The sequence below is a fragment of the Desmodus rotundus genome, chromosome 1 (genome assembly GCF_022682495.2).
Source record: "Desmodus rotundus isolate HL8 chromosome 1, HLdesRot8A.1, whole genome shotgun sequence".
NCBI lineage: Eukaryota > Metazoa > Chordata > Mammalia > Chiroptera > Phyllostomidae > Desmodus > Desmodus rotundus.
In genome coordinates, this window is record NC_071387.1 from 72,759,570 (window position 1) to 72,774,844 (window position 15,275).

Below are 15,275 nucleotides of genomic sequence, written 5' to 3' on the forward strand. Positions count from 1 at the left end.
TTACTTCTTCAAATCAGTTTTTAATTTCTTGCTCTGTCTCTTATCCTTCTGGTACCCCCAATGATGTGCATATTGCTATGTTTGATGTTGTCCCAGAGATTGCTTAAACTATAATCATTTTTAAATATATTTTTTGATCATGCTGTTAAAGTAGCCCCATTATTTTTTACCGCTTTATCCCATTCTGCTCTGCATCCCCCTCCCAGCCACATCCCTCCCCCCCCTTAGTTCATGTCCATTAGTCATATGTATAAGTTCTTTGGCTTCTACATTTCCTATACTATTCTTAACCTCCCCCTGTCTATTTTGTACCTACCAATTATGCTTCTTATCCCTGTACTTTTCCCCTCATTCTCCCCCCCTCCCTGCTGATAACTCTCCATGTAATCTCAGTTTCTCTGGTTCTGTTCTTGTTCGAGTTGTTTGCTTAGTTTTTCTTTTTGATTTTTTTAGGCTCAGTTGTTGTAGTTGTGAGTTTGTTGTCATTTTACTGTTCATACTTTTGATCTTCTTTTTCTTAGGTAAATCCCTTTAACATTTCCTATAATAAGGGCTTGATGATGATGAACTCCTTTAACCTGACCTTATCTGCAAAGCACTTTATCTGCCCTTCCATTCTAAATGAGAGATATCTCATTTGGATACAGTAATCTTGGATGTAGGTCCTTGCCTTTCATGACTATGAATACTTCTTTGCAGCCCCTTCTTGCATGCAAGGTTTCTTTTGAGAAATCTTCTGATAGTCTTATAGGAACTCCTTTGTAGGTAACTGTCTCCTTTTCTCTTGCTGCTTTTAAGAGTCTCTCCTTCGCTTTAATCTTGGGTAACTTAATTATGATGTGCCTTGGTGTGTGCTTCCTTGGGTCCCACTTCTGTGGGACTCTCTGACCTTCTTGGACTTCCTGGAAGTCTATTTCCTTTGCCAGATTGGGGAAGTTCTCCTTCATTACTTGTTCAAATAAGTTTTCAATTTCTCACTCTTCCTCTTTTCCTTCTGGCAGCCCTATGATTTGGATGTTGGAACCTTTAAAGTTGTCCCGGAGGTTCCTAAGCCTCTCCTCATTTTTCTGAATTCTTGTTTCTTCATTCTGTTCTGGTTGAATGTGTATTTCTTCCTTCTGTTCCAAATCATTGATTTGAATCCTGGTTTCCTTCCCTTCACTGTTGGTTTCCTGTGTATTTTTCTTTATTTCACTTTGCATAGCCTTCACTTCTTTCTCTATTTTGCTACCATACTCAACCATTTCTGTGAGCATCCAGATTATCAGTGTTTTGAATTTTGCATCTTATAGGTTGGCTATCTTCTCATCACTTAGTTCTGTTTTCAGAGCTTTGATCTGTTCTTTCATTTGGGCCATATATATATGTATGTGTGTGTGTGTGTGTGTGTGTATATATTATATACACACACACACACACACACACGTATAGTCTTGGCACGCCTGTTACATTGTAAGAGGCAGAGCCTTAGGTATTTGCCAGTGCAGGGCTACCCACTTGCTGGGTTGTGGTGCTGTATGTGGGGTGAGGGTCCTAGAGGGAACAATGCTGCTTGCTGGGCTGTCTGCTGGCTTTCAGTCACTTCGTCCACTTCCCACAAGCAAATTGGGCCCTTCTAGTGCTGATTTCTGGGTGAGTAGGTTTGAGTACATTCTAGGACCCTGTGGGTCTCTCCAGTGAACTCTCCTCTGAGGTTGGGAGTTTCACCCGCAGCTGCAATTCCCACAGGTTTTTATAGCCAGAGGTTTTGAGGCTTTATTTCCCTGCTCAGAGCCCTGTGTTGCATAGTCTGTCTTGCTCCCCAGTTTTACCTCCTTGTTTATCAGCATGAAAATGCAGGACCACCAGCCACTGCCTCACCCACCCCAGTCCTCCAGCTGCTACCTTGCCATGCATCCTTTCCACCCTGGCTGCCCGTCTCGACCTCTTCTACTGGTCTGGATGAATGTTTCTTCTTTAACCCCTTGGTCATTAGATTTCTATACAGTTTGATTTTCTGGCAGTTCTGGTTGTTTTTTGTTTTAAACTTGTTGTTGTCCTTCTTTTGGTTATGTAAGGAGGCAAAGTATATCTCCTTACACCTCCATCTTGGCCTGAAGTGCATAATGGGTAAACTATAATCATTTATTCTTTTTTTCTTTTTGCTGTTCTGATTGGGTGTTTTCCAACTACCTTGTCTTTCAAATCACTGATTCAATCCTCTGCTTAATCTAATTTACAGTTGATTCCTTCTAGTGTATTCTTTATTTCTGTTATTATAGTCTTCATTTCTGACTGGCTGTTTTTGATGGTTTGTTTTTTTTTTGTCCTTTTTATGTTTACTATCTCTTTGCTGAAGTTCTCACTGAGTTCATCTATTCATCCCCTAAGTTCACTGAGTATCCTTATAATCAGTGTTTTAAACTCTGTACATGGTAGATTTCTTGTTTCCATTTTGTTTAGCTCTTTTTCTGGAGTTTAGTCCTGTTTTTCATTTGGGACATGTTTCTTTGTATCCTCATTTTGGCTGCCTCCCTGTCTTTGTTTCTATATATTAAATAGATTTGCTATATCTTTCAGTCTTGGCAGGGCGGCCTTACATAGTAGGTGTCCTATGGGGCCCAGTGGTACAGTCTCCCTGTTCACTTGAGCCAGGTGCTCCATGGGTGTCCCTTGTGTGGATTGTGTGTGTCTTCTCATTGGAGTTGAGACTTGATTGCTACTGGCACATCATGGGTGGGACTGGCTGAGCAAGATTCACTTTAGGGGGCTCTGGTGCCTGCTGAGTCTGCTTTTTGAGTGTGTCATCTATGGAGCTAATTGAGTGGTGCTCTGGTGTGGTCTGAAGGCAGTCACTGGGTGTATTGGTTCTAGAGCCACCTGGTAGGAGCTACAAAGTGATCTGCAGATGGTTATTGCTTATGCTGTGTACTTAGAGACACCTGGGAGAGGCTATGCTGCAAATCAAGGCCAGCTACCACTAGTGCCTGGCTGGGGGCCTCTTATCCTAGAGGTACAGGGCACACTAAATCCAGCCACGGCTGGTTTGGGGTTTGTCGACCTTTCAGAGATTTTACAGAAATCTACAACATGGGTAGAGGCCAGCTGCTTATGATTAATAGCCGCTGAAAGAAGTTCAGATCTCTGCATGAACTGAGTGGGTCAGTCTCCCAGGGAATCACCAGGATGGGATGAGTTTGGTGGTGACTCACATTTGGCACCCATCTGTACCTGTGAGCTGGCTTGGTGGAGGGCTCAGCAAAGGAAGAAAATGGCAGAGAGCTGCATCCTCCAGCCCTTGCCCTGAAGTCAGATTGTTCAGTTCCTCCCCATATGTAACCTGGTGCTATTCGAGCTTCTGTCCAGCACTGCAGCCCAGAGCCAGCGTGTCTGTAAGTCCATGCGAGCCCTTTACTCTGCAAGTCTTCTGTTTCACTCAGCCATAATGTCTGCTGGTTTTCACAGCCTGAAATTATGAGGACTTCTCAACCCTGGGCTGGGGGCCCTGGTGTGGGGTTGGGACTCCTTGCTCCTCAGGGTGACCTCTGTAGCCAAGATATTCCTCCCAATTGTTAACCCGTACATGTGGGTGTGGGACCAGCCCATTCTGCCACTTTGCCCCTCCTGCCAGTCTCCACATGGCTTTTTTAATCTTTAGTTATGGGAGTTCTGTTCAGCTTGTTTTCAGTTGGTTCTCAAGTGTGGTTGTTCAATAATTTAGTTGTAAGTTTTATTTTGTCCAGCTGAAATTAGTTTTAATAATATATTTAACCCAGTACATCCAAAATATTATTTCAACATGAAAGTAACATAAAATTATTAAGACATTTTATATTCTTTTTTTTCATTCTAACCCTATGAAGTCAATGGGTATTTTTTACTTCCAGCAGGTCTCAGTTCACACTAGCCATATTTCAAGTGCTCAACAACATTTGGATAGTAGATACAAAATGGACAATATAGATTTAGAATTTAAAAATTTTTATCCCGATTATAACCACCAGAGGAAGCCAAATAATTGGCTGTCTTATTAAAATGAGGAAGACTGTCTCATAAGAGAAAAAACCCTTTCCTATGTAAGATTATAATCTAAAATAAGACTTTTTGCATTTCCTGTGGTTACTATTAAATCCACTCATGTTTCAATGAAGAGTAATCTTAATTGGTCTAATAAAGAAAAAAATATACATAGTAGTTAGGAATATTTTAGATAATTTCTTCTAAATAGGACTTCTGAAAGAATCTGGCCAAATCCTCTGTAACTTCAGTAATTGAAAGTATCAAAGAGTTTGTAAATTGTTCTTGGACATTTAATACCCTCACTATTCAAAAATATTTTGCAACCTATATTATTATATGGTATAAATATTTTATATGATGCCATTATAATAACATTTTCTTCATTTATCCATGTACCTATATAGAAACTTTAATTGCTAGAGTTTAAAAACTTTGAATTATGGAGCTATTCTAAGAAAGTCTCTAAACTGAGAGGCTTTCTAAGAGGTTTTGCCAAACCTCCTTCGGAAAAAAAATCTGTAAATAGGAGTGTTATTGTTTTGGGTTTTTTTCCTAGCCTCTTCTTCAATGTGCCTACTTTCCCTGTGAGCAAATAGTACATTGAAAAATCTATTTGACTTAGGGTACTTTTTTATGTAAAATAATATTTACACTGAGAACTAAGATAGATGAAGTTCAGACAGTTCTTAATAGGGATTTATTTTAACAATGTAATTTTTTGACAATTAGCAAATTATCAAATATTGTTAGTTAACAGTGTTTAATGTAGGCTGAATCAAATATACTTACATTGCAGTCTGCTGCCTCTGAGCTCTGCATGAAGCTTTCCCTGCCCCCTTCCCACCCACACTCTGGCTTCCCAGGCCTTCCTCTTAACCTCACAGATCTCTGGCACTAATCTCAGCAGAGGAAGGAGTGGGGATGGAGGCGAGTGGATTAAAACAATGGGGAGGGGAAGAAGACAGAGTAGGCAAAGTACCTTGTGACCTTAAAATAACGAGCCATGTTTTCCTGTGTGTCTGGTGAACTGTCTCTAAAGACAATTCCAAAAAAGAAGCTATAAAAATGTTTACAGTAAAGGCAACATCCTTGGGCTATAAAAGCCCTCCCTCCTAGGTTTGCTGCTTTGAAGCTCAACACAAATTTGAATGCAACTGAAAAGCAGATTTCATTATATTTGGAAGGTAAGGAATGAGGGTGAGATGAGGTTTAGTTTTACTACTTGAAACCCATTATTTATAACTCATATTACAATCTTTTGAAATCATTGATAAAAGAAATAGTATTCCTCCTGATCCCATTTATTACCAAAATTAATCAGGACTTCTTGGTTGAGATAGAAATGAATTTCTAATTTTGTTGATTCAGGGTTAAACTCTGCTGTGTACTTCTAAATTTTTCTAATTTTTCTATTTTTTTTTCACTGAAGCAACAATATAGTGAGTAACAAAGAGTGAAAAGTAAGATTTCTAAATAGCCATAGTACACAGAGTAATATCCTCATAAGATTTCCACATCTCAATTCCCAGAACCTGTGAATATGTTTGTTATCTTACGTGGCAGAAGAGACATTGCAAATGTGATTGAGGATCTTGAGATGGGAAGATTATTCTGTATTACCTGGGTGGGCCCAATGTAATCACAAATATCCCTTTAAAAGGAAGGCTAGAAGGTCAAAATGAGATAAAATGTAAAGATGTAGAAGCAAATGTTAGAATGATGCACTTTGAAGGTGGAGGAAAGAATGCTGGTAGAATGAGGCAAGAAATGCTGGTGGCCTCTGGCACTCTGGGAAAGGAAAGGAAATAGAATCTTTCCTAGAACCTCCAGAAGGATTTAGCCTAAGAGAGTCAGAATTCTGACTTCCAGAACTATAAGATGATACACTTGTGTTGCTTCCAATTATTTATTACAGTAATGACATATCCAACACATGCCTCAACCCTCTGCAATTATGTTTTCACAACTTTAGTGTCCATCTTCATACTTATTTATCATAATTTCATTGCCAATAACAGGAACTGCTAATGGTGTGAAGGCCATCATATGGGGAAAGCAAAACATATCTGTGTATATAAAGGCAACCATACCAGCAAGTAAGGCTGCCCATTTCCATTTATCAAATATATTCCACTAATATTTACTGAAAGTAGAAGTGACCAAAATCAACAAAATGCCTTCCTACATGGAGCTTTCATTCTAATGTAGAAAATAGACAATAAACAAACAATATAGTTTCATAGGATGATAACTCTTCTTGGTAAATGAAAATACTGATTCTGAAAAATTAAACCAAGTGTGTCTTTGTAAGCCTGACTGACAAGTTCATTAAGCCTTTGCTACTATATAAGACATGTTTTTTCCAGAGACATTCAAGTAAAACCTCCAGGGGTTCCTCAAGACCTGACATCTCATCTATTTCATATCAACTTTCTTAAATTGTATTCCTAAAGAAGAAACAATAAATGAATATTATAGCCTCTGTTCTGCGATCTGCCTCTGGCCTAAATGCCATGTCATGGTCATGTTGGCTTCAGAATCTTTGCGCAAAGGGTTTTAAGGAATGGTAATCTCATTGAAAATGTGGCTAGGAGACTTTATCTTAAAGCTCTGTTTAAATAACAAGCACAATATTTATTTGGGGAATAGTGATATAGATTAGGGGGTGGAATTCAAAAGCTGCCCTTAAACCACTCTTTGGTACTGTCACTTTAAGACAGGTAACTAGAGAGTTGAAGATCTAGTCACTGCCATGGGCAACTTGGGCGAAAGCCTAATCCAAGTGAAGAAGAAGACTGAACTCAAGTGAATCAAAAAGCTTACCTAGTTCACTAGAATATGCCAGGTGCCGACCAAGCTCTACTGGTGAGCCTTTGCTTTACTTGGGAATATAACACCTCCCAACAAGATTTGGAAGTATAATTTTCTTATATATATATGCCTGAAATGATTAACCAGTAATTTTCCCAAGAGACATTAAATGGAACTCTACAAGTATTTTCATTCCATCCACGTTTTTGCCCGAGATGAAACTCTAAGCAAGAAGTAAGTCAGCATGCAAAACAGAATTAAAATTGACACCCTTTATTCCTTCCTTTCCTTTGACGCTTATGTTCAATTCAACAGCAACTTCTAATACTTTACTTCTAAAATATCACCTTATTAGTCTTTTTTATTTCCATTTCTATTTTAATCCTAATTCAAGCCACCATTGTGTTTTGCATGGACCTTACCTAATCTCCTGCCTCTCTATAATTGATTCTTTAAGAGCAGCCATGGTAATACTTCGATTTTATTGAAAAATATTGCCCTGGTTGAGTAGCTCAGTTGGTTGGAGCATCGCCCTGATGCTTCAGGGTTGCAGGATCAATCCCTGTCAGAGCGCATGCAGGAGTCAACCAGGGCACATGCATAGGTGGGTGGAGCGACAAGTCCATGTTTCTCTCTCTCTCTCTCTCTTTCCTTTCCTCTCTCTTTAAAAGTCAATAAATAAAATTCTTTCAAAGAAAAGAGTAAATACAAAAAATTTTACAACACAAGTGTACTCACCACCTAGAATTAGTAAGTTATTAATATTCTGTCATTACAGGTGTGAATGGTATTACATATGTGATATAAATAGATATTAGAAGTATGGAGATATCTTCCTTGTTCCTTTCCTTATTCCCATAGCCCACACCTAATCACATTAAATTGGTGTTTACCTTTTCAGGCTGTTTTTACACTTTTACTCCATATATATATTTATAAACAATATATAAAATTGTTCTGTATGCTTTAAAATTTTACATAGAAGTACCATTCAGTACTTTTTTCCCCACTGAACATTACTTTGTTGAAACTTATCCATGTTGATTCTTACAGATCTTTTTTATTCATTTTAATTGCTATATTATAGTTCACTGTATGACTAAACCACAATTGACTTTTTTACAAGTTCCCTATTGATAGATATTTAGGTGCTTTATATTTTTCTCTATTAGGATGCCCCAGTAAACTTCCTGGTGTGTGACTCTGTGCGCATGTGTACTACTTTCGTTACCTGGGCATGGAGTGAGTAATTGCTAGATCATAGGCCCTCATAGGGCATACACATTTTCAATTAGTTCTTCCCAAAGTGATTGTGCTGATTCACACTCCCACCACACTCCCAGTCAACTTCTGGACTTAGTGCTTTCACACTTTAAATTTTTTAAATTGTTGTTTTAATGAGATTTCCATGATGACTAGTAAGATCAAGTGTCTTTTCATATGACTATTGGACATTAACTTTTCTTCTATGAATTACCTACTCATATCTGTTGTCCACTAGTTTTTGGATCACAATCATTTATATTCTATTGTATCTTCTCTCAATCTATGCCTTATCTTTTCACTTTGTATATGATATCGTTATTCAAAATTTTAAATCAAAGTTATATTTTAAAAACACAAATTAATTTCCACTGTTCTCCTGTTTAAAACCTCCTTTGGCTTCCCACTGCTGAACATTTTGCTCTGACCCCAAGTCTGTTCTTCATGATCTTGAGGAAGCCTTTTCTGACGACCCAGTCTAAGCCTACTCTCAGCACTCTATTTATATCCTCTGTTTTATTCTCTTCATAGCACTCATACTTTTTATCTCTTTCTGGTATGTTCTTAAGTGTTTAATTAATGTCTGTCCCCACCTTTCAATCAAACTAGAATTAGAGCTCCGTAACAGAAGGGACTTTGTATGCCTTTTTCACCTGGGTACCCAACAGTGCCTTGAAAATGCCAATAAGCACTAAGTTTTTGTTAAGATGAAACAAGGGTCTTACTATAAATCCTGCATAGTTTGTAGTACATATCAGTATATAACAGAATGTGGATCCGTTCATTCTCAGTAACACCTAGAATAATGCTCTGTACATAGTAGGCATGCAACAGATGTTTTGATAAATGAATTATTATTTTTGTCACTGTCATAAAATCTGAATTAAGAAACTTATGCTCTGTGTTGGATAGTCAAAAAAAGTGTTGGATAGTGAACAAAACTAGATAAATAGCACTCATCATAGAATTTATGTTAATGGGGTTTCCTTCTTTCTGGGTACACCACATATCATAGGAGCCCCACAACTGGTCTTCACAACAGTGAAGAAGATTGGGCTATCACTACAACCACCGTTCCAGAAGAACAAAGGGTTCCAATACAGAGGAAACCTGGTTTCAGGATAATCAGGAACATGTACAGAATAGTAGTCAAGAGCCTGGGTTCTGGAATCAGACAAATGAGGGGTTAATCCTGGATCTGCTCCTTATTGGTGGGGAAACCCTGGACCAGCCTTCTCCATTTCTGTTTTAGCTGCTGCACATTAAGGGAAACAATGTCCCCCTCTTGGCACGGAGGTGAAATGAACTAATGTAATGAAGTGTCTGCACAGTGCCTGACACCAAACTGTCCAATAAATGTTAGCAGTTAACATCATTACATGGAAGCTATTATATATTCCCAGATATTATTTAATAGCAATATAAAGATTTAAAAGGTTAGTTGCATTTTAAGATCATAATATAGTTATAATGTACTAAGGAATACTTTTTCACCATAAGAACAAATTGCCTCAGACAATTTACTTCCTATCTTGACTTCTAGTTTCCAGTGATGAATTTTTATAGATTTGTACAAAATTTCAAGTATTATTTCCCAAGCCTTTTATTTCTTAAAAATGTTTATTTTTAAGTACATTTATATGTAATTTTATATATGATTTTGAATAATGCATAAATATGATCATATACATGCCTTTATAATAAAAAATTTTTAAAATCTCTTCTTTTCCCCACTTCAGGTTTCTTACCTTCCATTCCCATGAATCCATGTTAACAGCTTAATATGTATCCATCCATATTTTTCTCTTGATTTATATAATTCTTTGCATACCTATTTCGCATATACTTATATATATATGTAAATACAGAAGTTTTATGATCCTTTAATTTAAAAATTGGACCATATTCTTAAGCTTTGGGAATATATTACTTTTTCTCATATAACAATACTCAAAGGAAGTTTCTCCAATTCATTTGAGTATAACATGAATTCATATTTTAATGGCAGCACAATATTCCATGATTTAGATGTAACATTGTCTACTCAGAAATCCCTAACTGTTGAGCATTTATTTTGTTTCCACTTCTGTTGGCACTACAAATAATGCTAAAATAAACATCCTCATCTGTCTTTATCTACTGATATGTTTATTTCTTTGGGATACATTCTCAGGAGTAAGACTACTAGGTTGGAGGACACATGCATTTTAATTTTCATAGATATTGACAAATCTTTTCTTTTTAAAAATATTTTATCATGATAAAGAACAGATTTTATTTTTAATATTCCCAAAACACTAACATAGTGCATGGCATAATAATCTAGCATACAATATACACTGATACATGCACCATAATCCTGAAAATGGTCATCTGACTTTGGGACTCCTTAAAAACTTGAACTCTTAAGTGACCTTTATTAAAATTATCAACAACAACAACAACAAAGGAGTTAACTCAGAACAACCTTAGAGTAAGAGATACCTCAACTCCTAGAGTCTGGAAGCTTTCTATAGGGGGATGTTTGAGGTGCCTCTCCCTGACTGAGTCTCAGGCTCCCTTCTGTTTCGGGTAACACGGCTAGGGTTCCCAGTTTGAGAAAGGTTTATTCTAAAGGCAAGTTTAATATTGCAACTTTCACTGTAGTGGAAGGAATGGGAGGTGAGAAAATAAATCAAGTTTTGCTGTAGATGAAAACTATCCTACAAAATGCAGAAATGGTAAACAGTTCACCAACTCAGCAAGGCAGAGCAAATACAGAGGGGCTGACATGTATAAAGAGTCACTTCTTTAGATGATCTGGCAACATGGAGTGATAGCATCAGGGACAGTAGCTCTTCAGAATGGGTGTGAATGTATATGAAGGGCTTTATGTTAAATCTTTATGGTCTAGTCTGATATTTTTATAGGATATATTCATATTCTCCTGCAAATGGACTCCCAATCCTGAATGTGTTTCAAGCACAATTTAAAACATGCTCAAAAATTTCCTTCTGTATCAACCAGCTTTCCATGAGTTTAAATTCCACTTACTTGAAGTCTGTTTGGACGTACAAACCAGAGCAGGAACTTATGGAAAGAAACCATTCTAAGACAACTTTTAAAATCAATCTTACTATTTTTATTGCTCAGTTTGTACCTTACTATGGCATAATGGCTTTGCTACAAAAGCTTGCACAGCCAGAAATTCCAGTGTTATCGGAAGATCATTTGAGGGACTTTTTACAATCGGAAGCATTCTCCTCTATTCTGCTGTTTGCTCTGAAAGCATGGACTTTGAACCGCCAGGGGAAACACTCTGTTGTCTCATCATTCGGGAACACTTGGCAGTGTGTGCCAGTGTGTAGACCGGACAGAATGCAGGCGAGCAGGAACTTCTCTTGTCAAGAAAAGCACTTGGTTCATCCTCAGAATTTCCCATTTCTGACCTCTTTCGACCCCCAAGGTTGTCCTCTGCTGCACCCTCCTCTGGCTGTCAGCGGCCTGGGCCTTCCTCCCAGCCAGACCCTCACCAGACCCTCCTGGACACCACAGGATTTCCCAGCAAAAAGTTCTGTGGTAGCAAGAAACAGGTCCACAGTCTTGCTTTGAGCCACTGTGGAAGAGGAATTTCTTCTTACTAATTCTTTCAAATACAGAAGCACTTTGGTGCCAGTGTGAAGCAAGAGGTTGGCCTCACTGAGATCACTTTTCCAAAGATAACGTTTCATTTTGTGAATTTCCTTGTATGTTAACCACAGGCTTATTCACCCAGGAAGGTGCACCTGATGGGTGACGGCTCTCTTGTGTTCAAAGGCTGCATAGTAGCTTGTCCCTGTCCTCTACCTGCACTTTTGAGAGGCAAGTGCAGAGTCCCTCTGCCGTCCCTCATCCTGCGTTCTCTGCGGTGAGTCCCAAGACATGCCTGTGTTAGTCGGAGGAAGTATTCAGTGGATCTCCATACCAGCGTGAAGGCAGACGCTGAGCATCGTGAAAGCCACCAGGCAGAGGCAGACAAGTTGGTACACAGCCTCCAGGCCCCAGCGAAGAAGATGAGCGGAGCAGAGTGCAGACTGCGGGTTAGCCCCTTGCAGAAGCTGGCGGAGGCAGAGCGTGAAAGCCAGGCGGCAGGCCCGCCAGAGCCGCCGCCTGTGAGATCTGTGCCAGCCGCCTGCCCGCCTCGCATGAACCAGCATAGACCCGACCTGCCGTATTGCCAAGGGGCTTGGTCTGGACGCTGTTCCGAGCTCCTCCAGCTGCTGCAACCTGGGAGGCGCGAGGCTGGCCCGCTGGCTGGTGGGCCGCCATAAATCCTTTCCACCAGCAGCAAGATATGTAAAAACATTTTATGTCAGTTTTATAGAAAATGACATTTGTACGTTACACTTATGTAGCAATGTTAGGCAAAGACACTGTACTGAGATATGTGCTCTTTTGAAAAAGGGTTTAATACAATTACATATATCAGTGTAATTGGCGAGGGGAGTTGAGTACTGGATGGGTACAGGGGACAGGAGACGGGAAGAAGAAAGACTACAGAAATAGAAATCTGGAGCCAAGTTTACTTTCTTTTTTAAAAAAATATATTTTATCGACTGTGCTATTACAGTTGTCCTGTTTTTTCTTCTCCCCATTATCCCTCTCTGTTCTGCAGCATCCTCCCACCAGCCTCCCCCCCTTAGTTCATGTCCATGGGTCGTACATACAAGTTCTTTGGCTTCTCCATTTCCTAAACTATTAACCTCCCCCTGTCTATTTTGTACCTACCAATTACACTTCTTATTCCCTGTACCTTTTCCCCCATTCTCCCCTATCCCCCTCCCCACTGATAACCCTCCATGTGGTCACCATTTCTGTGATTCTGTTCTAGTTCTAGTTGTTTGCTTAGTTTGTTTTTCTTTTCTATCTTTCTTTTCTTTCCTTCCTTCCTTTTCTTTTCTTTTTTTTTCTTTTCTTTTCTTTCCTTCCTTCCTTTTCTTTAGGTTCAGTTGTTGATAGTTGTGAGTTATCATTTTACTGTTCATACTTTTGATCTTCTTTTTCTTAGGTAAGTCCCTTTAACATTTCATATAATAACATCTTGGTGATGGTAAACTCTTTTAACTTGACCTTCTCTGTGAAGCACTTTATCTGCCCTTCCATTCTAAATGAGAGATATCTCATTTGGATACAGTAATCTTGGATGTAGGTCCTTGCCTTTCATGACTATGAATACTTCTTTGCAGCCCCTTCTTGCATGCAAGGTTTCTTTTGAGAAATCAGCTGACAGTCTCATGGGAATTCCTTTGTAGGTAACTGTCTCCTTTTCTCTTGCTGCTTTTAAGATTCTCTCCTTCTCTTTAATCTTGGGTAACTTAATTATTATGTGCCTTGGTGTGTGCTTCCGTGGGTCCACTTCTTTGGGACTCTCTGAATTTCCTGAACTTCCTGGAAGTCTATTTCCTTTGCCAGATGCAGGAAATTCTCCTTCATTATTTGCCAGATGCAGGAAATTCTCCTTCATTATTTGTTCAAATAAGTTTCAATTTATTGCTCTTCCTCTTCTCCTTCTGGCAGCCCTATGATTTGGATGTTGGAACCTTTAAAGTTGTCCCAGAGGTTCCTAAGCCTCTCCTCATTTTTCTGAATTCTTGTTTCTTCATTCTGTTCTGGTTGAATGTGTATTTCTTCCTTCTGTTCCAAATCATTGATTTGAGTCCTGGTTTCCTTCCTTTCACTGTTGGTTCCCTGTATATTTTTCTTTATTTCACTTTGCATAGCTTCACTTTTTCCTCTATTTTGGGACCATACTCAACCATTTCTGTGAGCAGCCTGATTACCAGTGTTTTTTGAACTGTGCATCTGGTAGATTGGTTATCTCTTCATCACCGAGTTCTATTTTTGGAGCTTTGATCTGTTCTTTCATTTGGTCATATTTTTTTGTATCTGAGCACCAGTTATCTTGTAAGGCGTGGAGCCTTATGTGTTCACCAGGGCAGGGCAACCAATGTGGCTGGGTTGTGGCGCTGTCTGTGGCAGAGGGGTCCTACAGGGAACAGTGCCACTTGCTTGGCTCTCAGCAGGCGTTCCATCACTTCCCTCGCTACCCACAAGCAAATTGGGCCCTTCAGGTGCTGACTCCCAGGTGGGTGGGCTTGTGTACATTCCAGGACCCTGTGGGTCTCTCCAATGAACTCTCCTGTGAGGCTGGCAGTTTCTCCCGCACCCACACCCCCCAAAGGTTTTTATAATCAGAGGTTTTGAGGCTTTATCTTCCCGCACCGCAACCCTGTGTGGCACAGTCTGTCTCGCTCCCCAGTTGTTCCTCCCGGTTTATCAGCTCGTAAATGTGGCACTGCCCTGTCCACCAGCTACCACCTTGCTGTATCCTCTCTGCCCCAGCTGCCCCTCTCCGCCCCTCCCTGCCCCTCCTACCAGTCTGGATGAATGTTTCTTCTTTATCTCCTTGGTTGTTGGACTTCCATACAGTTTTATTTTCTTGCAGTTCTGGTTATTTTTTGGCTTTAAATTTGTTATTGTCCTTTTTTTGGTTGTGCAAGGAGGCAAAGTGTATCTACCTATGCTTCCATCTTGGCCGGAAGTCCCCAAGTTTACTTTCATCAGTCAGTTACGTTCCCTCCGTAAGTGCATTGTCCTAAAACAGAGTGTCTGAGCATCCGGGTAATACTCCATAATGTGTGGCTGTTACGCACTTTTTCTTGCAACTTCATTGGCTTCCTTCTTACTGTTTTGGCTAAATGTTTTGTGGTGTGCAGCATGCTGATATATACTACTTAAATATTTTTCATTAATTTTCTGTGGTAAGGAGTGGAGGAAACAGAATCCCAAGGTGAGTAAAAAGCTATACTTGAAAGTATAGATGACGCTCTCAAGTCCTTCAGCAAGTGCAAGTGAACTCCTGACATAATTAATTTCTCAATTCACCAAGTTTACAGTATATTTTTATAGGGAGGAGAATGAAATACCATAATTTACACATGAGAATTTTTTAAAAATCATAAAATAAATTTATCAGACCATTTATGTTAATAGGAAGAAAACTAATAGAGGCTAGTTAGCATTTAAAAATTTTTTCCACTGGTAATATCCATAAGGAAATATGAGTTCTGTACAGAGTAGATATATAAGAAAGATTGATGTACTTAATCTGTACATTTGCTTGAAAATATGATAGAAAGATAAAAATTGGCTAAAAGGAAACTGTTCAAAATGGTAAAAACTTA

General features: G+C 39.1%; 1 protein-coding gene across 1 annotated transcript; it reads right to left on the reverse strand.

The window, feature by feature from the left end:
- Positions 1–11,194: 11,194 nt before the first annotated feature.
- FAM220A (family with sequence similarity 220 member A) lies at positions 11,195–11,944 on the reverse strand. Its single transcript, XM_053911377.1, is given in 4 exon segments — positions 11,195–11,452; positions 11,586–11,766; positions 11,768–11,923; positions 11,925–11,944. Coding segments are annotated over 4 exon segments (615 nt in total).
- Between the last annotated feature and the right edge of the window lie 3,331 nt (positions 11,945–15,275).